The sequence below is a fragment of the Phalaenopsis equestris genome, unplaced genomic scaffold (genome assembly GCF_001263595.1).
Source record: "Phalaenopsis equestris unplaced genomic scaffold, ASM126359v1 Scaffold000224, whole genome shotgun sequence".
In the NCBI taxonomy this organism is placed as follows: Eukaryota; Viridiplantae; Streptophyta; class Magnoliopsida; order Asparagales; family Orchidaceae; genus Phalaenopsis; species Phalaenopsis equestris.
Genome location: NW_018164666.1, coordinates 4,211,375 through 4,235,601, shown reverse-complemented (window position 1 = coordinate 4,235,601; position 24,227 = coordinate 4,211,375). Strand labels below are relative to the sequence as shown.

At 37.2% G+C, this 24,227-nt stretch overlaps 2 protein-coding genes across 3 annotated transcripts in view; both read right to left on the bottom strand.

Annotated features, from left to right (window-relative positions):
* LOC110023369 overlaps positions 1–16,186 on the bottom strand; it is a gene marked incomplete at its 5' end in the record, with an annotated part of 47,662 nt that extends 31,476 nt beyond the window's left edge. The window contains 2 exon segments of the mRNA XM_020722755.1: positions 3,905–5,057; positions 16,092–16,186. Coding sequence (XP_020578414.1) covers positions 3,905–5,050 — 1,146 coding nt within the window.
* Positions 16,187–20,600: 4,414 nt separating this feature from the next.
* The window catches only part of LOC110023304 (calmodulin-binding protein 60 B-like), a 28,028-nt gene continuing 24,401 nt past the window's right edge, over positions 20,601–24,227 (bottom strand). Inside the window, exons 7-8 of one of the 2 annotated variants that reach the window (XM_020722625.1) lie at positions 21,524–21,764; positions 20,601–21,444 (exon numbers count right to left, since the gene is read on the bottom strand). In XM_020722625.1, the coding sequence (XP_020578284.1) occupies positions 20,867–21,444; positions 21,524–21,764 (819 nt within the window). In that variant the 3' untranslated portion in view covers positions 20,601–20,866. The remainder of the gene's footprint in view (positions 21,445–21,523; positions 21,765–24,227) is intronic. The other variant, XM_020722626.1, reaches the window with a different exon arrangement.

The window sequence follows — 24,227 nt, the reverse complement described above, 5'->3', positions numbered from 1 at the left end:
TATATATATATATATATATATACAATTTAATTATTTCTAGCAAAACGAGTCGAACACGAGCTACTTAATGAGTCAAGTACAATCAGTTCACGAACGAATTGTTTTGATAGCCCTAATGCATATCCCAAAAATCAAGTTGTCAATTTAATTTTTCATAAGAGCATTAGCAAAAATGTATGCAAGTTGGAAAATTTTGTTTCTTTGTAAAGAATAAAAACTATTATAATATTAACGTTTCCCTTTATAAAATAATGGCCAACTTCACCATGGTTGGTTTGATCATAATAAACAAAGTTTTTGGCAATACTTATTAAATATTAATTAACACCTAATGATTTATTCAATTCATTTTTTAGATAAATAGTTCATTGAGAAGTCTTTTCAACAACATTACTCCTAAATTTTTCCTCTACACTACAGCTAGTAAGAGCAAGTTATTTTTATTCCTCAACTCATGAGATTATCCCATAGGAATGTACAATATGCAAAGTGAATCTATGGTCAAAAATGGATCCAAACTCAGTCAACTTTAGCAAACTTCAATATTTCATTATATGATTTTCTAGAAAAGTGATCCCTTTCATGAAGTCATTTTTAAATATCTTAGGGATCAAAACACTACATTCAGGTATTTTCAAGTAGGTAGGTTCATAAATTAACTAGCCATGCTCATTGAAAAGTAAATATCATGTCTATTAAGAGATGACTAATAAGACTTTTGACACCAAACTTCTCGCACGAGGAAAACCATCATCTTTTGCTCCTGTTTTAACATTAGGATCTATAAAAGTATTTATTGATTTAAATGCCAACATTTATGTTTCTTTCAATAACTTAAGAATATACAAGTGCTTATAATCCTCCTAAAAAATCAAGCTATCTCCAATTCTACAAAGAATTTAATGTTTTTAAGTCTTTATCTACAATATTTTTGGCTATGAGAAGTTTGATAGTAGTTACCTCTTCAATTAAATATCCAATAAAGACAATATTGCTACATACACGACTAGGATTCCAAACTTTCCTTCAAAAGAACTCTTTATAAACAAAGTGTGGTCATTTTGACATTTAATATGTATTCATAATTTTTAACACATAAATTCATCAAATCAAGCCTGCAGAGACTGTTTCAGGCCATAAAAAGAGTTCCGAAGTGCGCAAACTTTTGTTAGCAGGAAATTAAAAGGAACCAGAAAGTATTTCCATGCATATTTCATCTTCAAGTTTACCATTAAGAAAAGGCTTTATTAACATTTAATTGATATGAGAAAGAACAACAAAATAACATTCAGTTTAGCAACTAGAAGAAGGTCTCCTAATAGTCAATACCATACAAAGAGAATTCTAATTTTGACACAAGATAAGCCTTGAATCTTTTTATGCTTACATCCACTCTATATTTGATTGAAAATAACCCCAAATCCCACTAGTTTCTTTCGAAATGATAATTACATGATTTTCCAAGTCATATTCATCTCAAGCACATGCATTTCTTCAAGAACAACATGTTTCCATTTATGAATTTTAATGGCCTCATAAATGGATTTCCCATATTTCTCTCAATAAAAGTTGCTGATAAAATAGGAAACAAGGGCACACATTCTTACAAATTTTCATAAGATAATCAGTTTTTCAATGTCAGCAAATGATAACTTAGTATTGAGGGTTCACGACTATTGTTACTTTGCAGTGCTCCAGCAGAAACTAAGTTAAGCGCAGAATCTCATGCAGGGTTGTTAAGCCCTCGGGACCGGAGAAGGGAGGCCGGTCCAGCCTTCGTGCTGGACCGGACCAGTCCAATTCACTTAAGTGAAACTTCCTTCTTTGCTCGAGTCTCCCGTGCACTATTTCTCCTCCGCTCCTAGTCGTTGCACGTCACTCATAGTCGTTGCTCGAATCTCCCTACCATTTTTCACCTCTTTTTCTTAGGATCTTGCCTTTGTTATCACTCTTCTTCCTCTATTTATGCATGTTTTTTTTTCTTAGGTCTAATCATTTTACTTTTATGTTGATTTCTGGCTTCAGATTTGCCTCTATGGCATCTCACTCTCGAGGATTGCGGCGAGCGGTGCTTTGAATGTACCTCGCCTGAGGTTGTGATTTCCCCCACTATATCTCGTTGCCACACACTGTCCAGCGCCACCCCCTCCCACTGTCGCACATCCCAGCCTCCTCCAGCAGGCCGCAGCCCTTCAAGTTCCTCCGCCCTCCCACTATCGCACCTCCCAACCGGTCGTTCACCCTCCTACGCCGTCCCTGTTACAGTGTACCCTTCTGCGTCCTTTAAGAGGCCACAGGATCCCTCAACTTCACTCAACAGTCACCCCATATGCTTCCCATCACCTTCCAGCGGGCCGTTCATGTTGAGAATATGAAAACCGGTCCACTTTTGCAAGTCTCGACACCTATGGAAATCATTTAATTGCTTTTAATTAAATGTTTTATTGGTTTCCTCTTATTGTTATTTGTTTCCTTGATTAATCGTTGCTCGTTAATCTCCTTCTTAATTAAGCTTCCCGCTTCTTCCTCCCACATCCCGCATCCTGTTTCTCGAAAAGGAATGTGCTTTCTGTGACGACAGGAAAAAAATATAAAATTCACGATTGGCGTGAATAGTTTAGCTTCCTTCTTCAATTGGATTTTTGGCAAAGGTTGCAGACGGAGGAAAGTATTGAGGAAGAAGACAGATTCGCCTCTTCTACTTCTGCGACCGAACTCCAACCTGCTCTCTCCTTGGTCCTTCAGCTGAAGCTTACGGCAGCAAAGAAAATTGCATGTATTATTCTCCCCTTGGCTTCTTCTTCTCACGTGGCTCAAGAGAGGAGAGAGAGAAGAGAGGGAGAGAAAGAGATCGAGATTTCTTGTAATCGCCGAGGCGATCGACGGGTGCAATCATCAAAGCAATAAAATCCTCTGCAACTCCGTGGACGTAGACAATTTTCTAAACCACGTAAATTTGTGTCCTGCTTGTTTTTTATTTTGTGAATTTCTCGTTCCAATTTTTGGCTTTATCGTCTTCGTTTTTCCACAACAATTCACCTCTCCAGTGCCTTCCAAACTAGTTGCACACCCCCTCCTCCACACTTCTGTCGATTTGCAGCACTAAAGTTTTCTCCAACGTTCTTCAAGCAATCGTCAACCCCCATCTCCAGCCTTCCCGCAGGCCTTCAATTACCATCCAAAACTGTTAAGGACTGTTACTATGCTTTTTCTTGCTTATTTTATTACTTACTGAGTCGTAGCACTATGTATTACTGTTTTACATGCTTGTCATCTTGCGCTTTCTAAAATTCAACAATAAAATATTCGTCTTTTGAGTCGGGGTTTGGATTAACTCTGGTATCAAATTCCTAGTTATAATCTTGATAATTTAGGTAATACGACCCTGTGAAGACCAAGAAAAAGAAAATTGCGTTGGAGGTGTCGCTTCAATGTAATGATGAAAAATTTTTAACTAAGCACAAGTAATAAGTTTGTTTGCACAGTTTTGAAATTGGAAGTGGGAAATAAGATTCTAACGAAGAATCAAGTTCCGTGGAAAAGCAAAGAAAAATAATCCATGGTGGAGCAAGGAGTCGGGGTCAAAAAAAAAGAAGAAGAAGACGAGAGGTGGCCTCAGTCTTCAATTGCATTCAATTAATCCCAACAACTGTGAATAGCATCTTACAAAGCCAACAATATTCAAGCACAAATGTAAAGAGAATAACCACTCCACTAATTCATTCATATGGGAAATGCAAATTCTATACAGAATCAAAAAGCAGCTATTCATCATGCAAATTTTCAGAAAAGAAGGCGATAAGATTCTACAAAGCAGAAATAGAAATCTAAGAGATTGAGCACGTCTAAATGAAGGAAGAAACATAAATAACAATGATTTAGATCTTGGATTAACAGAACTAACCTCTATGTATTTCATGGTAGCATTCCTAATCAATTCGTCTTCCTCTGGAGTGAAACGTTTGCCCCACACCAAATTATCCGGACCCAAATTTTCATGATGAAACTGCTCAGGTGGAAACTCCTCAACATTTTCGGAAAAGCTTACTTTTTTTTTACCTTTTTTTACATCTTTCTTTGGTTCACAATGATACGGTTCATCAGTGTTACAACCTTTTTCAATATTAAGTGAGTTCACATCCAATTTGCTCTTTCCAACATAGTTTTTTCTTGCAGCCATTTCAGGAGTTAATTCTGGACAATTATCTACTTCTCCCTTTTCCTTCCCCCTTTTTTTATCCTTATTCCTTACATGTGCTCTTAACGGCACCTCTTCAGCGTCGCCTCCAGAAATAACCTTACATGCCTTCTCTGATGCTTCCTTGGACATTTTCTTTGAATTATCCTGACCCTGTTCATGCTCTAGAAAATATTTTTTCCTTCTTTTCCTATCCTGCTCTTTACCCTCATCCCAGCCACAGTTATCAGTAGATGTTGTGGAATTTTCAGTTTCCTTCAAACTTTCATTTCTCTTCCTCTGCATTTTAAGATCCTTCTCACTCCCCGTGGGACCTCCATATATAATCTCATCTTCAAAAGTTTCCCCTCCTTCAGCAGAATCATTCTTTAAAGAGTTGAAGTCAGTTCCATTTTGCTTCCTCCTTTTCTTTTCTCTATTCTGCTCGTTTGTATATTTCCTGCTTCCCTTAAAACCCTCATCAATAGCCCTGTTTTCTGAACAAGGGATCCCTTCATCAAAGAAATTCTTTGAAGATGTAAGCTTTTCACTCTCATTATGCTTGCTACTTTTATAATTGGTGTCATCTTCCATATTATGTCCATCCAAGAGCCTTAAATCATTGATTTTTTTGTACGTATCATTCTTCTCCTTCATGTTGTCCCCAGTTCCAATACAGCGCTCGTGGTTTGACCCATTGTTGATATCCAATTTTGCCAAAATATGGGTGCTGCCTCTTTGATTTTTAGAGTCATTTGTGAGAGGATTTGGATTGCATCCATCATTTAACCTTTTGCCCTTTCTTCTCTTCACCTTCCCAAATATACCCAAATCAGTGATTCCTTGCATTTCCTGCAATTTCTGTATTCCCATTTTGCACCTGCAACCCATATGTAAGATCATAAGATAAAAAAAGTACACTGAGCTATTTCCCAGCAGCATTATGGAAAGCTATATGTGGAATCTAATTAAAATATTGCCAAAAATAAAGAGTTTGTTCGGCTTCCACTGTGATTTAACTCGGTATAATTTAGTAAGCCCAGTAAATCTGGATTAAATAAAACCAGTGAGAGTAAAATACTGAATCCTGATAAACAATTTACTGTTTATCATGGCAAGTGTTAGATCGAGTTAAATCCTGATAAACAATTTGCTACATGGCAATATGATCCATCATGTTTGGTGCAAATATTGAATCCATTTGAAGCCGAAAGGATCTATTCATTAAAAATAAAAAATAAAATAAAATACCATCAAACACCACTAGGCATTCTCCTTACAGTTCCTAGTTAGAGTGCAAAAATATCATCACTCTCATTGTTTCAAATACTAGTAATGTGATGTTATTTATCATGTTGTGCAATGCCTCTAGCTAAATGCTTCCAATGAAAGTAATATCCTATTTGAGAATGAACTAAAAATGAAATTAATGCTTCAGTAATAAATTAAAATTTGTGTGCATCCCACATGTCGATGGAAACTACATATTGCACAACAATTTCATGAATTACATCCCAAAATGCTGCATGTATGTTAGGATCTTCATCATTACTTTCTATCTCAACCAACTCATTGTCATATTATATCTCAGCTAGAGATATGTTGAAATATAAAACATTACGATGGTATCGACCAATAAAATTGTGCAACACTGTAAAAGAAAGCATAATATAAGTTTTTTGCAGGTCATGGGGAAGAAGCTTTAGGCAGAGCGGCAGGCGTACGAGGAGGGGACCTCGGGTCGAAGTCGCGTGAAGAAGAGAGGAGCGCTCGGGCCGTTCTTCTAGGGTTCGATATGGATCGCGAACGGGACGAAAGGAAATCGGGTGCGGCTGCTTGCGGGAGAGGAAGCTCAAGGACGGGTTACGCGCGACGCGAAGAGCTAGGGCGCGGGAAGGACCGCGAACGGCAAAAAAAACAGACGGTTGCGTGAGTTTAGGGATTTAGGGATTTTAAAACAAGGATTTTTCTTTTTTTTTTATTTAAAAAAATGTTAAATTTTGTATAATTTATTCGTATGCGGCGCTCTAACAAAATGGGTATCCCTCCTAGCTAAAATTGGCATTCCGGAAACATTGGCGATGTCCGTTTCGTCATTCGAGGTTGTTTGGACACCCTCATCGACGGTAGAGTGAAAAATGAATTGAATTCAATTCTCGTCAAAATTATGATCCGCGACCGATTGTTTTTAAAAATTTTATTTAGCCTTTCGACAAATAACGGTGCAGGCAATGTGAACTGTGGTAATCGAACGTGTCGGCTGTCCAAATTGTGAAGTTTGTGCGTATGGAATTGCAAATTGTACATAAGACAATCCTAGGGCTTAATAGTCCTATAGGAACTTTTGGGTTTCCTCATGTTGGTTTTCAACCTCCTAAGCGCTAGAGGCTAATACCACACATGTGAAACTCCAAAAGAGTAAAGAAGTAGATTGGACTCCTAAAATAAGGTGGGTCTCATTTCTAAGGTTGTAAGATATTCAAAGGGTGAAACCTAAGGCTAAACCCTAAACCCAAAGAAAAAAACTATACCTCACTAAAAATGAGGTCAACAAATGGACCTCAATAGGTGTGGTGTGTTGAACAAACACACCGCGCGTATTGGTGTTGACCGAAGAGACTAACAAAACCAACACAGATGTTTAAGCCTACATACTTATAACAAAATGTATAATTGAGTGAGAATCATTTTCGTTGGGGAATTAGCAATTGAATTTTAACTTGGATGAATTTGAGTTCTTTAAATGTGGATTCGATTTGCTTTGTTGTTGTTTTTTTTTTTTATTTTGATTTCAATTTGGACTTTGATTTTAATTTACATTTCAATTTTGATTTCAATTTCAATTTTGATTTTGTGCTGAGAAAGGGAGTAGAGCGAAGGCCCATTCCGAATGTCGAGTGCTGAGAAGGGAGTAGGGTGGAAGCCTATCCCGAGTACTGAGATTACCGAGAAGGGAGTAGAGCGGAAGCCTATCCCGAGTACTGAAATTGTTGAGAATTGTTGAGAAGGGAGTAGGGCGGAAGCCTATTCCGAGTGCTGAGAATTGCTGAGATTTGTTGAGAATTGCTGAGAATTGTTGAGAAGGGAGTAGGTCGGAAGCCTATCCCGATTGTTGAGAATTGCTGAGAATTGCCGAGAAGGGAGTAGCGCGGAAGCATCCCGAATTGTTGAGAATTGTTTAGAATGAAGTAGGGTGGAAGCCTATCCAGATTGTTGGATTGCTGAGAAGGGAGTAGAGCGGAAGCCTATCCCGATTGCTGAGAATTGCTTAGAATGAAGTAGAGCGGAAGCCTATCCAGATTGCTGAGAAGGGAGTAGGGCGGAAGCCTATCCCGATTGTTGAGATTTCGTGAATGCAGCGATTATGAAAATTTTGGTGAAATTTGGTTCATGCAGAGAATATGAAAAAAAAAAATAGATTTGTTTATGCAAAGATCGTGAAGAATTTTGCTGATATTTATTTATGCATAGATCATGAAAATTTTGTGAAGTGCGGAGAATATTTGTAGAAGTTCATGCAGTGCCGAATTTTATTTAAATGTCTGTGCAGAGATTTATAAAAATAAATTATGAGGTGCAGAGTTTTGTTTTAATGTTGATTTTTATTTTGTTTGATGCTGAGTTTTATTTTGTTGCATCGGTTTTAGGATTTGGTCCCAGTTTTAGACAAGCGTGACATCTGAGCTTCTAAGAATTGTCTCTGAAAGATCACAAGGCACGGTACTTCTTGAAGTATCGTCCACTGGAAATATGTATTATCTCTAAGGACATCACAACTGAAGAGACCGCAACTTCGTAGCTTCATCTGTAGTAGTTGTCGTTTGCTTCGACATTGATTCTGTAAAGGTTGTTCAAGCTGCATTTGAGAAGTCGCTCTGACGTTCTTCGAATTGTAGTTGGAGTTGTATTTGCTAGCGTTGAAGAATACGACTTCAGGGTTGAATTTTCATTAATTGTTAATATCATCGTCATTTCTTTAATTATTTATTCCTGGGCCTATGCAAATTTCAGAATTTATGCTCATGTGACTAAAACATTTTTCATTTCCCAAGGATATTTCTGAGTCAATTAATAGCCAACCTAAAAACTCGCGAACACTTAATATTTTCTTGAATATAATATCAGAAGAACTTTCTTAAAAGAACATTTCGAGTCTTATCAATTAGGGGAGAATTCAAACACTAATTTTTGGTTATACGTCCAACTCAAGCTTCTTCTCAGGGAGATTCTTCTTTTATTATGATTTTTTGGATCAAGCTTCTCATAGAATCTTTTTCTCTTTTTCTATTTTTTTTAACTGTTTTTCTTTGCTCCCTTTGTTTTTTTTTTAATTACTATATCTGGTGAAGCATATTTCTTTTAAGGATTTTGAATGTCCAAACTCTCTTGACTAATAATCATCAAAGATTTCTTAAGACAAATTCTGAGATATTATAACTCATTCAAAAGTCAGGACTCAGTCACATGGCAGGAAATTATGGCAGGAAATTAAAATTAAAAGACTCGTGATATCCCGAGTCAATTACTCGTATTTCAAACACAATGTTTCATTTTGAAATCTATTTAGGACTCAGTCTGAATTCTTTAAAGTGAAGGACTCAGTTATTAGTGCATTAATTTCATTTTTCTCTGAAGTCATAATCTTATCAAAACATCCAATTTTTTTCTTTTAGAGTGATGAGTTTTCCAAGTATTGAACAATTTTGGATAACAACTAACTCTTTCTTTTTTTTTCATTCATTGCGGTGGAAGGGATTTAACATAGTAACATCAATCCTCCTAAAGTCCCCATTACACTGATGGTAGTAGTCAAAAGATAAACCCTACTATCTCCTAATAGGGGGAAGGTCTCCAATTCTACGTTCTAGTCTGTACTGAAACTGTTTAAATCTGGTTCGCTCTTTTCCTCTGAAGCTTTCACCTGAACTGTGTTCCATTCGGCATCAGTTGCAAGGAATCAATTGGGACAATGGGATCGACCGAAATCATATTGATGGAACCTCCTTCAGGCCCTGTCAAATATTCTTTCAGGATCGTTATGTTCCCACATTTGAAATTCTTCTCGAGCCACTCTTTGAAATTGATACGGCCTTCAATGGTGTGCCCAAGCATTCTATGATATGGGCAATAGTTGGGATGATTCTTCTTGTTGACTTTCGCCGGTTTCTTTAGCTTGGGCAATCTGAACACGGACTTCTCAATCAAATTCTGAAACATCTTCGCTATTGCTTCATCCATAAAGGGATATACTTTGTTTAACAGTTCGGCCATAGATCGACCATGCCTTCCATCCATCGAGTATGGATTCTGCTGGGGTGACTGTCGACTATGTTGTTGGTTGAATTGTTGTTGATGTTGGTAGATCTGTCGCGGCGGCTTAATATGGATCTGCATCGGTTGCTTAACCCTGTTAACTGTTGTCACTATCTCTGATCTCCTTTCAGATGTCTTTGTTGGCTTCAACTCGTTCGCCCTTTCCAAGAACTTAAGTTGTTTGGTCTCCTTTTGCAGGGATGCGGCTTTGCTAAGTAGCTTTTCAAAAGTTTTGATAGTAAGTCCCTTCAGTAAGAAACCTACTAAACCATGGATGTTTTGTAGCAGAATTTCGATTGCATGTTGCTCTTGAAGCTGTTGTTCGCACTTTGTGCTGAGGTTTCTCCATCGCAGGATATAATCTACTAATGTCTCAGTCGGTTTCTGTTGCTCGACCACGAGATCACCAATGGTGACATGGTACTGAGCTCTGACAAATCGTCTGACAAAAAGGTTTTCCATTTCTGCAAATGTCTTTACCGAGTCATTGGGTAATTCTGCAAATCAGTCAAAAGCGATCTCTGAAAGACTACTCACGAACTAACGGAATAGTAGCACATCACTACCCCCACGTTGCAGCAACTTGCTCGAAAGTGTGTAACATGTTGTCGGGGGTTTTCAGTCCCATCGAAAGTTTTGAACAAAGGTGATACGAAACCCTTGGGGTATTGGATGACATCAAACTCTTCCGGGTATGACCTACCCTTTAGAATTGATGTCCCTCCTTTTGATTGATCCAGGGCTTCTCTCACATGTTGTCCGACCATTTGTTTAATGTCCTCTTCTGGTATCAGACCCTGAACTGAATCCCTCTTTGGTTGTTCATCGAAGGCGAACTCCTTTCTTTCATCTGCAATATGAATGATCTCTGGTTGGTTTGTTTCTTGAGGTGTCATCTGCAGCAATTGTGATTGACTTTGCATCGTAATCATGGCGGTTGTCACTTCTTCAATTTTCTTTTTGAGATGGCTAATATGCTCGTCCATTTGTTGGATGACCCTTTGCCACTCATCCGCGGCGTTCTCCTCACCAGAAGGCGGAGCATCACACGCAAATAACGCGGCATGGGTCTCGATGACGTTGCTTTCTGTGAAATCACCTTCCATGTAATCTGCTAGGTCAAAATTTTCATCTTCAATATCTTCTCTCTGATCTTTAGACGGTTGTGCAATGTCGAATCGGAGCTTTTCCAAGGCAGACTCAATTGACTTTCCTTTAATAACTTTAAGGTCAGTAGGAAATTTTTGAGAAACATCACTTATTTCCTTGAGCACTGGTGTCGTCGTGTGAAAGTTAAAAAATCAACCGAAATCATATTTACAGAATCTCATTTAGGTTCTTTTAAATACTCCTTCGGGATCGTTATGTTTAAACTTTTGAAATTCTTCTCAAGTCAAACCTTGAAGTTGAAGCAGTTTTCTATGGTGTGGCCGAGTAACCGGTGGTATGGGCAGTATTGGGTGTGATCTTTCCTACAGGCCTCCTCTTGCTTTTTTGGCTCTGGTAGTCTGAATTCTGGTCTTATTAGCAAGTCGCGGAAAATTTTTGAAACTGACTCATCCTTGAACGGGTAAACTTTGCTTAATCGTTGATTCATTGTTGCAGATGACTTTCCCTCTGTAAGATAAGGTCTTTGCTGAGCTGACTGTTGACTGAATTGCTGCAGGTGCTGGCGAGACCGTCGAGGTCTGTTCGGCTTTCAGAATTTTCTGACGGCGCCTCTTTTCCTATGCCCTCGTCAGTTGCATGGACTTTGAATTGGACCCCATCTCGAATCCAAAAAACGGTAGGGTATAAGCGTCGACCGACTCTTCCTCGTGTAGAATCTCTTTTCCTTTAGTTGGTGGAGCAACAGGTACAGCGGTGGTGAATCCGGCGGTAAGAGCAGGAACAGCTCCGGGAGCAATCCCAACATTCCCAGCAGTCGACCCCATAACAATAGAAGAGTTCTTTTCAAACGATCTCTTCAGAGAGGAGAATCTTGTAGCAGGCTTAAAATTGAAATCCAAAACAGGGTTAACGGACTTGTTCATTTCTGCGACGGCCACATCCCCAAACTTGGTTTCAACATCGTCGAATCCTTGTCCAAATTTAATGACTGCCAAGTCAGGCAGCTCGCTCCTGTTGATAACAAACTCAACTCCGGTAGTGAAAGAAAAGATCAACTTTGGCGAAGACATTGTCTCTGTCATTTGAAGAATTTCTGAAAGTCAGCGACGTCCCGAGCATTGCAGTTTCAACGGAAGTGCTCAAGTTGACGCACTTGTAATGTTAACTGGGCGATTTTTTTAGATTTTTTTTTTGTTTTGAATTTAATTTATGTACATTATTTTTTATTCCTTTCAATTTGATTTGATACTTGCGTCTTATTTTATCTTTATTTACGGATTTCGAAGTGTGTTTCTTTTCTTATATATTTGTTAACGGAGTTCGCTTAATTTCAGAATTTAAAGGGAAGGTAAGAGGGTAGACATCAAAAGTGAAATTCAGGACCCGATCCGGGGCTGATTTCACAATGCACCTCGTGCACCAACACACCTAATAGGGGTCCGACCCCACACAAAAAAAGAAAAAACCCTAAAAGTTCTTGAACCACTCTGTTTAGGTTGGTCAAACAGATGATTTGAAAACCAAAGGTGTTGATCGTGCTTGCCCACGAAAGAAATGAGCGAAACAAGCCAACAAAAGAATAGTAATCTAGTCCATGAGGGACATGTGGACGCATTACCGATGTATGAAAACAGAAACCTACTGATCATAATGGAGAGTAGAGTTAGACCCCAGCGGATTCGCCAGAAATTGTCGGTCACCAAATTAGAAATTGTCGGCCGCCGGAATGGATATCTCAACGCCCGATTTTAAAGGATGTTTAATTATATACACGGTTTAAAAAAAATGTTTAATTTAATTTATATATATATATATATATATTAGAAAAAGTAATATTTCAATTTTTGAAAATATAAGACCGAACCGATCTCATATATGCGATAGTTTAAATGATCCAGCACAACAGTGCAAACAATATATCTACCTCGAAGGATAGATACACTACTTGATATTGATGCTCGATTAAATAAACTAAATAATTTATGACGTCCGTTTTAGTTTGAAAAAAAAAACTATTTTTTATATTGACCGACAAGCTCCTCTACTTAATATTAAGTAGTGGATATGATTTATATTACCTGGGTTTTTAAAACTCTCTATAGAGGCAAGCTCTTATGGCTAATTACCTCTCAAATGACTGAAGTCACTTAAAATAACTCTCGATGATAATCAGAGGTATCTATCTTCATGAATTCAAAGTTTAGGATTTTCAATGTTGGACAAAGAAAATTCAAGTGGGAAAAGGATCAAATAGAAACATTTATTTTTTGAGACAAAGGAAAGAAAAGTATGGGATGTCATAGATCTCAGTGACTTCCCAAATTATCATATTGTTTGGTTTCAATTTCGAGAAAATGTTATTTGATATATCATCCTGTCAATTTTATTATTTAGGACTTATATTTGTGTGACACGGTCATACAAATAACCTAGAAAATATGAGGGTTTACGTCGTATTAGATGACAACCTAGAAACCTAAAGCGAGTTAAGACTTAAATTACACAACATTGTTGTGCAAAGGCCTAAACAATAAAGTGAGGATTTATGTCGCGTTAGGTAGACTATCTCGAAGTCTCATGGTTTGTTATTTAAACTAGGGAAAAATATTTTGTAGATCGTTATACTCCACCTGCTATTTCTATGTCGTGCTGCCCACGAAGACTTGCTCCAAGCTCCAAACTGTAGCGACTCTAAGTTTAGTTTTAAGTTTAGTTTATTAGTTTATGTTTTGTATTTGCAAATATAATTATTGTTCGGCATCAAGCGTCCGGTGTACCTCCTAACATATGTCTTATTGTTTTCAACCGAATGAGTTTAGCAAGTGCATTAAAGTAATAATGCAATAAAAAGAACGGCAATTTGCAGGAAACTTAAACAAATTGTCAGAAAGTCCGGTATAAAAAAAACAAGTAAAACAAAACATGATGTCACGTATAAAAAATCAGGAGTATGAGACTTATATGTGACATTATGAATGTTCCCAATTGTCAAGAGTATTTAACTGTAAGGCTCAAGCTCAAATCCCAGAGCATTGGATTTCACTGTAGGTTAAGTCATCGCGAGAATTTCACTACTTCATTTAATTAAAAGAAAGTTATGAACCACATCTTCATGTGTGTCCTTATGTTTAGTGTTTTAATTGACTCGTGGAATGAGGTCAAGTGCTTAATTTCATCATTCATTTGAAAAATATATAGAGGAACTCTAACCTAGGGTGCGTTTCTAAAGTCTAGGAAGTCTAAGCGTCTAACATGTGCTTGAAGTGATTTAAGGTGTTTTGTTTTCAAATAAGTGTTTTTCAACTAATTTTCAAATATTTTTTTAAGTATTTTCCAAATAATTAAATCAAAATTCTCATTTTTTACTTAACCATTTTAACGAAAGCAAATCAACCGAGAAGTAGGTCGGACCCACTTCTAAAAAAAATTATCAAAGCAAAGAGGCAAAATTGCAAGTGAATCGGCCTAAAAACGTTTAAATTATTTCAAAATAATGATCAAATCAGTCTCAAAAGGTGCTTAAAAGCCTTCAAAATTAGCACAAAGTGCCCAATTCGATGCATAAAAGCCCCAAAACTGTACTAAAACGGGTACATCACTCTCCCCAAAATAGGGTCAAACCTAGAGCTGTCAAAACGGCTCGTTGTTCGTGAACAGCTCGTGTTCGGCTCGTTAAGAAGCTCGTGTTCGGCTTGTTAATTTCGTTCGATAAGCTAACGAGCCGAACACAAACTAAGATGTGTTCGTTCATGTTTGGCTCGAAATACTACTCATCAAGTTATAATATATATATATATATATATATATAAAAAGTAGTATTTTATTTTTTTGCTTTTATACCTTTTCTTTAAAAAAAAGTTGTATTTTAAAAAAATCTAATTGACTACAAGGCTACAAAGATTTATAATCAATTAAAATATTGATTAAGAAAATAGAATAAAAATTATTAAATTAGATTCAAATGATGTTTTAATATAAATAATAATTTTTAAATCTTGCTCAAACCCTTATTGTCTTCTGGCTACATGATTAGGATTGTTAAAATAACTTTTTGTTCGTAAACAGCTCGTGTTCGGCTCGTTAAACAAACGAGTCGAACACGAACACACTTTTTGAGCTCGAAATATAAACGAGTGCTCAGCTCGTGTTCGGCTCGTTTACACCCCTAGTCAAACCGCAGCCCAAAACCTTGCCGAAATAGGGCCAAACTGCAGCTCAAAACATCGCCAAAACAGCGCAAAACCTACCCAAAACATCGCCAAAACATGTTTTTAAAAGCTCTAAACTCAAGTCAATTCAACCCACAAAACATGTTTTTAAAATGTTCTAAATACTTGCCAAAATCAGCCCATGCAATTAAATTATTCGATATGTAAGAATTGAGTGGTGTGTATGTGAATTTCCATTTTTATGTTTTCTGTGCAATGCAAACATCCAGCAATTAGTGGCATGCATGTGAATCTTTAACAATGCATCACCCTTCAAGAAAAGAAAACATAGTTTAGGTGTTATGAATGTAAATATATGTGGATCGTGTGACCTTTCATCTTGCAAAAGAAATACCACTGTTTTAAAAAGCGAAATCCATAGGTTTTAAAGCGATACATATGTGAAGGAAGTAGAGCTCAAGGTCTTGGGTACGTAAATACTTTAGGAAATGAAGTGCTAAGCATGTAAGCACTTAAGAGTTAAAAGGACTTGCTGCTTTACCCTATTCTAAATTCAAGGTTGACAATGTAAACAATCAAGCAATTCACAAGAGTCTAACAGTCCACAGTATAAATATATCCGCAATATATCTTCTCAATGAAGCAATTCATAAAAAAGAAATTATCAGTCACATACATCTCTTATAAGTATGCATATATTGAACTAGACTTTGCCAAAAAAACAAGATTAAACGTTCTTCCGATCTCTTCAATTTGCACCCAAACAAAGACTGAAATCAAGCAAATTCACTATTCTAAAAAAAAATATGTTTTCAGCTTAGAAGCAACCAAGATAAACCTCTGGGAGAATTTGTACTAGTTGCCTACAAAACAATCCCCATAATAAAATGAAAATACTATAGTATATCAGCAAGCCCATATCTCCCATTAATCATAGCTACAAGAGCTTCCCACGAATTTGAGACGAAGGAAGAAAAGAGTGGAAAAGCCCTTAGCAAACTAAACTGACGAATCACGAACAGCAGGAACTCAAATAGGGCAGACCAACAAGCATATCTAGCAAACCAACAAGACAATGGAGGAAACAAGCTCAAAGCAAGCTAACAGCAGGAAAATCAAAGGGAGAGATCACCAGTTCGATAAAAACAGCCAAAGTTTCGACAGCCAACAACGACAACAACCGCAACTCCTTCCCAAAATTTCCACCACCACCCAAAACCCAAAGCTTTGACAGCACCACCCCCTCACCAAAAATTTCAAGAACCAGAAATTCCTCCCCAAGTGAATATAGCCAGGGAAGACGAGATGTTACATATACTTACCTGAGGTGAACCGTAGTTTGAAGGCGACGGGTGGGAGTGGCGACAAGGTCGCAACGGCAAGTAGAGACAGAGTGCAGAGGGAGTGGCGGCAGAGGCTGCAATGGCGAAATGGAAGCTTTTCGCAGGGCACGGGAAAGAAGCTTTAGGCAGAGCGGCAGGCGTACCTCGGGTCGAAGGCACGTGAAGAAGAGAGGAACGCTCGGGCCATTCTTCTAGGGTTCGGTCTGGGGTCGATCGCGAACGGGACGAAAGGAAATCGGAAGCGGCTACTTGTGGGAGAGGAAGCTCAAGGACGGGTTAGGCGCGACGCGAAGAGCTAGGGCGCGGGAAGGTCCGCAAACGGGAAAAACAAAAAAAACAGACGGGTGCGTGAGTTGAGGGATTTAGAGATTTTAAAATAAGGATTTTTCTCTTTTTTTTCTTTAAAAAAATGTTAAATTTTGTACAATTTATTCGTTCGTGACGCCCTAACAAAATGGATGTTCCTCCAAGCTAAAATCGACATTATGGAAACGCTGGTGCAGTCTGTTTCGTCATCTGAAATTGTTCAAACACCCTCATCGACGATAGGGTCAAAAATGAGTTGAATTCGATTCTCATCAAAATTATGATCCGCGATCGATTGTTTCAAAATTTTTATTTAAGCTTTCGATAAATAACAGTGCAGGCAATGTGAATTGTGGTAATCGAACGTGTCAACCGTCCGAATTGTAAAGTTTGTGCCCGCGGAAGTGCAAATTGTACATAAGACAATCCTAAGGCTTAATGGTCCTATAGGAACTTTTGGGTTTCATCGTGTTAGTTTTCAACCTCCTAAGCACTAGAGGCTAATACCACACATGTGAAACTCCAAAAGGGTAAAGAAGTAGGTTGGACTCCTAAAATGAGATGGGTCCCGTTTCTAAGGCTCTAAGATAGTCAAAGGGAGAACCATAAGGTTAGACCCTAAACTCTAAGAAGAAAACTAAACCTCACTAAAAATAAAGTCAACAAGAAGTCAACCAAAGTAAAATTTAGAAAAAGCTTTAAAAACAAGATTTAACTTCAATTTTGCAAAAAAATTAAGTCCCACAAAAACTCAAATCAAGTTTCCCATATGTTTTTTTTTTTTTTGGGATTTACAAAATCATATTTTTTTATGAATTTAATGAACATCGAGGAGAGAGAGAACTCTTGGCATCTTTATCACAATCTCTCATTCCCATCTTTATTTCTTTTAAGTTACAGGCAAAACCAAAACAAACTGTAATATATCCAGAAGATCTCTTTCAGATCACTCTTCAAATCCTCTCCTTCCTCTCAAGGAAATCACACCGATAACCAAGTTTATCCTTAATAAATCAATCCTCGAGTTTCACATCATCATTTCCACTAACTATATTGAAAATACAACCAAAGATTATCTCATTGTCTTAACTAGAAGGCTCTTCAAACACTATGTGTAAGATTGAAAACAAAGCTCATGGATGAAGTGTTTGTACTGAAAAATAGGGCTCTTGTATAATGTTGTGGTTGGAAAAAGTGTTACTATAACAATTTTTATACAGAGCATACAGATGGAGTCCTCGAGTTTCACATCATCATTTCCACAAGAAACATTGAAAGAAAAACTGAAGATGATCTTATTTACTTAACTAGAAGCCTCTTGAAATACTATGTGCTGAAAAATAGGGCTCTTGTTTAATGTTGTGATTGGACAAAAGTGCTACTAGAACAATTTTTATACGAGCATACAGATGGAGCACTAGAAAAAGTGGGGACGCGTGAAAATGAAGAATGTAGCGAACAGGCTTACCCTCCTCTATGGTTTCTGGTAGGAGCCAAGCGGAAGGATGAGAAAGATGGGAGTTTCGGCGGTCTCTGCAAGTAGCGATCCTGTTGTTGCCTTCCCAGCTAACTCTGATGGCGACTGTATCGCGAAGCTTCGTTCACGAAGGCGATAGTTTTGAGCGAAACCAGGAGGGGTAAGCCATATTTAACGTAAATCCTCCCAAGCAGCGTAAAATGCACAGATAACTTCTACGACTCCTAAAAATCTCGTCTTTGCTATGTTTGGCTGTAAATCGAGGATTTATTAAATCAAAAAATTCGAAGGATTCAACAGATTTACGACGAAGAGAAACGTGGGAATCCTTTCCTTCACCAGCGAGCTTCCTTCTCGAATTCCCCCCTTTTGGTCGAGGGTTTCCTGTTGCAAATTCTTCCCCTGTTTTTTGGTCGTCGAGGGTTTAATTGATGCAAAAGCTCCCTCGTCAGTCGTCACTTCTTCGCCTCCCGTCGACATTTTTTATGCAGCCTTTCGTGTAAAAATTATTCTGTGCGGAGTGTCCCATCTCAGCCGTCCATCACGATTTTGGCACTTTCAATTTTAAAAAAAAAAAAATCCCACCAAATTCATGATAGACGGCGGAGATCAGACACCGCATACATCTCTACATGCGGTGTTTGCATAGAATAATTTTTCCCTGGGAGTAGAAGATGAAAAGGTTTACTTAAATATAATTTTTTAAATTACTTTTACTAATTAATAAATTTAAAATAAATTAAAATAAGCATATTAATATAATTTATAATGAAAGTTAAATAAATTATTTTTTAATATTTTATTAATGTTAGACATTCTTAGTTAATGATCAATTAAAATATTATGTCTTCCCAAACAAATTTAAATTGTATGATTTGACTAAATATGAAAGATTGTTTAGCTAACTTACTAAATAGATATATTTTCTAGTTAGTTCAATTAAATAGAAATCATTGAATAATTAGCTAAGTAAATAACTCGACAATCATTGATGAAAATGTTAGCTTATGTTGATTAAGGCTTACATAGGATAAATTGATGTAATAAAATAGAAGAGAAATTTTATAATAAGATATACATTAATTTAAAATTAAACTATCCTTAATAATTAATATTAATTGTAAAAAAAATATTAACTAAAAATATCTATTAAAACTAGCATATTTAGATTTAGGGATAAGGAGTCAAATAAATCATCAAATTTTAATCATATATAAACTATTCTTAATAATTAACACCTATCATATCAAATAATTTTTTGCATTTTTCCGCTCATGATTTATTAAATCCAAATTTATCACATTTCCTAAAGTCGACTTGAGTTGAACACTAACTTTAATCAAAAGGATCGTAGGCCTTCGAGAATTTTGTTATAAGCAGGATAGAGGAAAAGCAAGGCGGTTACAAATATTAGGTGTTGACATAAATTTATAAATTTTTTTATGAATATTAGGTGCATTTGACACTAATATTAATGCCCGCCATATTTATCACTTACATCATCAATAACATTGATGCATATCATTGCCAACAATGTTGATGCATATCGTTGACATCAACATCAATGTTTGTTGACATTGTTGCATGTTTTAATCAATAATGTTGATGTATCTAATTGCCAATGAGGTCAATGTTGATGCTTGTAACTCTCATAATTCCCTTCATCAACAATATTAATGCACTCCATCACTAATAAAATCAATGCACATTATTGACACCAACTCCTGCCCCATCCAACTTTCTTATCCATCACCGCCAATAACATTGACATTCGATATTGCCAACGAAGTTGATGCTCACCAATATTGATATGATAAATCCCGATCCCCACACCATTTAAAACTTGTACCAAACACTAGTGAAATAGTTTTAATAGAAGCATACCCATTACTTGTCTTCTTATTGGATTTTTAATTTTCACCTGAAAATTTTTGTCTCTTATAAGTTGTTCTCAACTTATCTCATTTGTGTGTTGACAAAATCATCATATAAAATTAAGACGATAAAACATACCTATGTCATAATAAATTTTCTAACACAAAACAAAAAGAATAAATAAATTTAAGAATTTATAAATAATTTTATAATCATTTGAATTTGTTAAATTTTTTACATTTAACCATCTTTAATGCACGATGCTTGTTAATTGTAATTTCATAATGTGCATACTTTTGAACTAAGGCTGGTAATATATTGGATAATAGAGTAAACATATATGATAGATATGGACTTTAAAAAGTTAGATAATACTTAAATTGCTCTAATATGTTTTAAATACTTCAGGGAAAATTAAACCACAACACCAGGTTAAAATTTTATGTACTTTTAGATATCATGTCAACATGATTTTAAATTTGAATATTGTAAAACATAACATGTATGAAAATTAAATTAAGAAAGTAACATTTTTTTTGAAAATTCAGACCATATTTTCCATGATTAGCAGCATTATTTTATATAATATTTATCCAACACATTAACAGCATCTCAAGTTGTCCAAAAAATAGACTTTCAAAATATAATTAAATGCCAATTGTTTTAAAATAAATAAGAGTTATGGATGCTATTATAGCCCATAATAAATGCACCGTCCCTATAAATCAGATTGAAGTAATTTTCATCCCACCAAATCCACAACATTTCAATTCTCCTGCAAAGCAAAAGAAAACTCTCCCACAAAGCAATATCAATGTTGCTCACACAAGTGACATAAATTGCATCAGAACTTATTTTCAAATACGCACTACAAATGAATCCAAATACTTACTACTGACAAAATTAAAAAGAAATAAAATGACAACATTCGTCCATTCACCAAATAATCTTAATCCAAACAGCCTTTCCTCATGTTTTGTAAAATAAAAAGCCCTAGAGGATTGGCATAAACTGAGCAAGGGAAGAACATTACTATACAGAGATGAAGAATTTCCTAACATTACCTGCCGAACACTGGCGGTTAGTAACAGCTTTACTAATCTTCTTCGAGCTCGACAAGATGAGCTCTTCGCTCAGCTGCTTTCTTACGAATAAAGATTCCCCATCTCATCGCCGCCTTGATCTTAAGCCACCCCACAACGGCCTTTCCGGATGAACGGTTGCGATCATCATCGAAGTTATAGCTTGGGAATGGAGACGGCATGTAAGACGAGAAGCCGAATCCATCTTCTGGGAGATTAGCACCAGCGGCTCCACCCATGTTGAAGACTCGAAGAAGATGTTGCATGTCATCATTCTCGAGAATCTCATGGCTTCTCATGCGGATCTCATCCTCGGAGAAGAAGTCTTCGACACCACGATTGTCACGCGGACGTGACCAATCCTCATAAGAGTTCGCATTTACGGTTTGTAGAGGCTGGTAACCTAAGCTTGGCTGTTGAAGAGGGGGGGCCAAAGCAAGTCCTGTATTGCTGCTTCTAGTGAGAAGAGGCTGATGAGATGAGCTATTATTGAATTGAGTCTGAGGAGCGAAAGACGTGTCATCGTATGGGATGTGGACATTTGAGTTGATCTGTTGGGTCTGATGCGAATATCTGGTGGCAGATATCCCTGCTAAAGTAGGTAGTATATACTGATTGAGAATATAAAAATATTAGATATTTGGAAAAGTGGAGATTATAGAATTTTTTACCTCCAACAGACACTGAAGTATCAATTGAAGGCTGTTCTACAGAAACTGGAGCTGGCAACTGCTGATGTGCCACTTGCTGGAGTTGTTGGGTATAATTGGATGGGTTACATGATGAAGCTGTAGAAGTTTCGCTACGAGAGGCCTTATTGTTGTGCTTGAAGCTTAAAAGAGCTTTTCCATCATACTCTATAACGTTCAACCAGTTATCATATGCCTTCTTTACCAACGTATCGGCAAATATCTGCAAACATTTAATATTAACAATTTCTATCAGAAGCCATGATCGTCTTCAAGGTGCTTGGATATTAAGTGATAAGAAACTTGTGCCTAAATATGAATCAACATGACAACATAAAGTAGATGTATAAATAAGGGCAGCAACACAGTATAGTAATAAGAAACATGAAGCTTTTGGTGAAGAACTCTAAATAGTATGCATCCTATGTGGTAACTTTATTGCCTGAGCAATCAACTCATTTCCAATAGAGTAAAATTTAAGTTTCATATTTGAGAGTTGAGGACAATTACAATAAAATTTTAAAATTAAAAGCGGGACCCCTTAGAGAGTTGCTAATTTTTTCTTTCTCAAAAATGAGTTATATATGATGTTGAGACACAAGTTGTCACCAGCTAAGACCCGCACAAGCATGCCTTAACCCTCAGTTGTGGCAGGGAGGAGAGGAGAGAAAAATGCTACAGGTTTCCTGAACCAACAGTGTCTAACAGTCCACCATCACTGTGTAGGAGCAATCCAAGCATCTTGCAGAATCGTAAAACTCACTTAGATCTGAATGAAATACAGCCACACGAGATGAAACTTAACAAACAGATACAAATACAGCATAGTCAAATGGAAAATAAACAAAACCACAGGAATTCACATAGAACCAAACAGTAGTAAACCAATAGGGCACAACTCAATAGAGGAAAACTGCAATAATTTTATTGCATATGGGTGCGAAGGCCAAATAAAGTTCGCCACTAAAGAAATTACATAATAACTGTTATGGTATGGCTCATATACGATATAGGGACAGACGCTGGAACGAAGCGGAGCGGAGCGAAAGAATCTGTCCAAATTGGGAAGTTACGTTATATGGGTTGGGGCTATACGATACATGGGTAATTTGGGAATTATATATTGTACTGCATGGCTTACTCTAGGATTATAAATAGACATGTTTGTAATCCTAGGTCTTTGAGAGAGTTGAATCCCTGAATTCTGTAAATCCTTTTCTGATTATTGAAAGGAACTCGCTGCTCTGCTCCCGAGGACGTAGGCATCTTTGCCGAACCTCGTTAAATCTCTGTGTTCTTCTGGATTTGTGTCGATTGCTGTTTTCTTCGCTTTGAGGGCAAGGAAGAAAACTGCGGCGGCGCAGGAAGCAAGAAAACGATTTGGGGATTTTGAAAGGAGAAGGATCTCCCTGGCTTCGGTTCGGAATAAAGTAGGCAGGAGTTTGCAGACGCAGATTTCTGCGGGTCAAGATCTGCGCGTCTTGGGTCAAGATCTGCGCGAGGTGCTCAGGAAGAACGCGCGGGTTTGCGCGGGGTTCATCCGCGCGTATCCGCGCGACAAGGAAGCTCTACGCAGGAGGCAGAGGGAAGCTGCGATTTGGCGCTGGAGAGGAAGGTTCGCGCGAGAAGAAGGCAGAAAAGGAAAGGAGCGGGCGGGCTCTGCGGGCAGGAGGCATCGCGCAGAAGGTCCGAAAAGGCGGCGGCAGCAGCGGGTGAGTCAGGGAAGGATAATCAAAGAATCTTTGAGAGGAATATTCCTTCTATTTTGTCTCCGACTACTGCGGAAATTTCGGCGTGCGAAGGAGGAAGGGAATATCATTTGCTCGTTGCTGGAGATGAGATATTTAAGGAATCAAGGAATCGTAGAAGAATATTCCCTTCACTTTTGGCTTGTATTTGGTGGCCCCGCGGGAAATCAAATCAAAGGAAAGCTAAAAGGCTGCTGGCAAAGCTGGAAAGGGAAGTTTATTAAAAGTTTGTTAATTAATGAAAACCTAATTAAAGAAATTTAATTAAGCAAATTTCTTTAATTAACGGAAAATATTTGATTTAAAAAAAAAATCAAATATATATTTTTTTTGTTTCCTTTTTCAAAAAAAAAGGAGGTCTAAGCAAGGATTTTACTACTGCGGAAATTTCGGCGTGCGAAGGAGGAAGGGAATATCATTTGCTCGTTGCTGGAGATGAGATATTTAAGGAATCAAGGAATCGTAGAAGAATATTCCCTTCACTTTTGGCTTGTATTTGGTGGCCCCGCGGGAAATCAAATCAAAGGAAAGCTAAAAGGCTGCTGGCAAAGCTGGAAAGGGAAGTTTATTAAAAGTTTGTTAATTAATGAAAACCTAATTAAAGAAATTTAATTAAGCAAATTTCTTTAATTAACGGAAAATATTTGATTTAAAAAAAAAATCAAATATATATTTTTTTTGTTTCCTTTTTCAAAAAAAAAGGAGGTCTAAGCAAGGATTTTTGCAGAGGAATTTTTTGCAGAAAAATTTTTGTTGCAGGATCAAAATTGTTCGCAAGGCGGACGGGCTCGCGGGAACGAACAGGTGCGAAGCAGTTCGGATAAAGGGCTACGGCAGTTCAGCGAGTTATGCTTCGGGGAGTTCGCGGTAGAGGCGGCGTCGCGATTTTGAGGCGCGACAGTTCATGAACCTTCGCGGCATTAGGCGAGGTGGAGTTC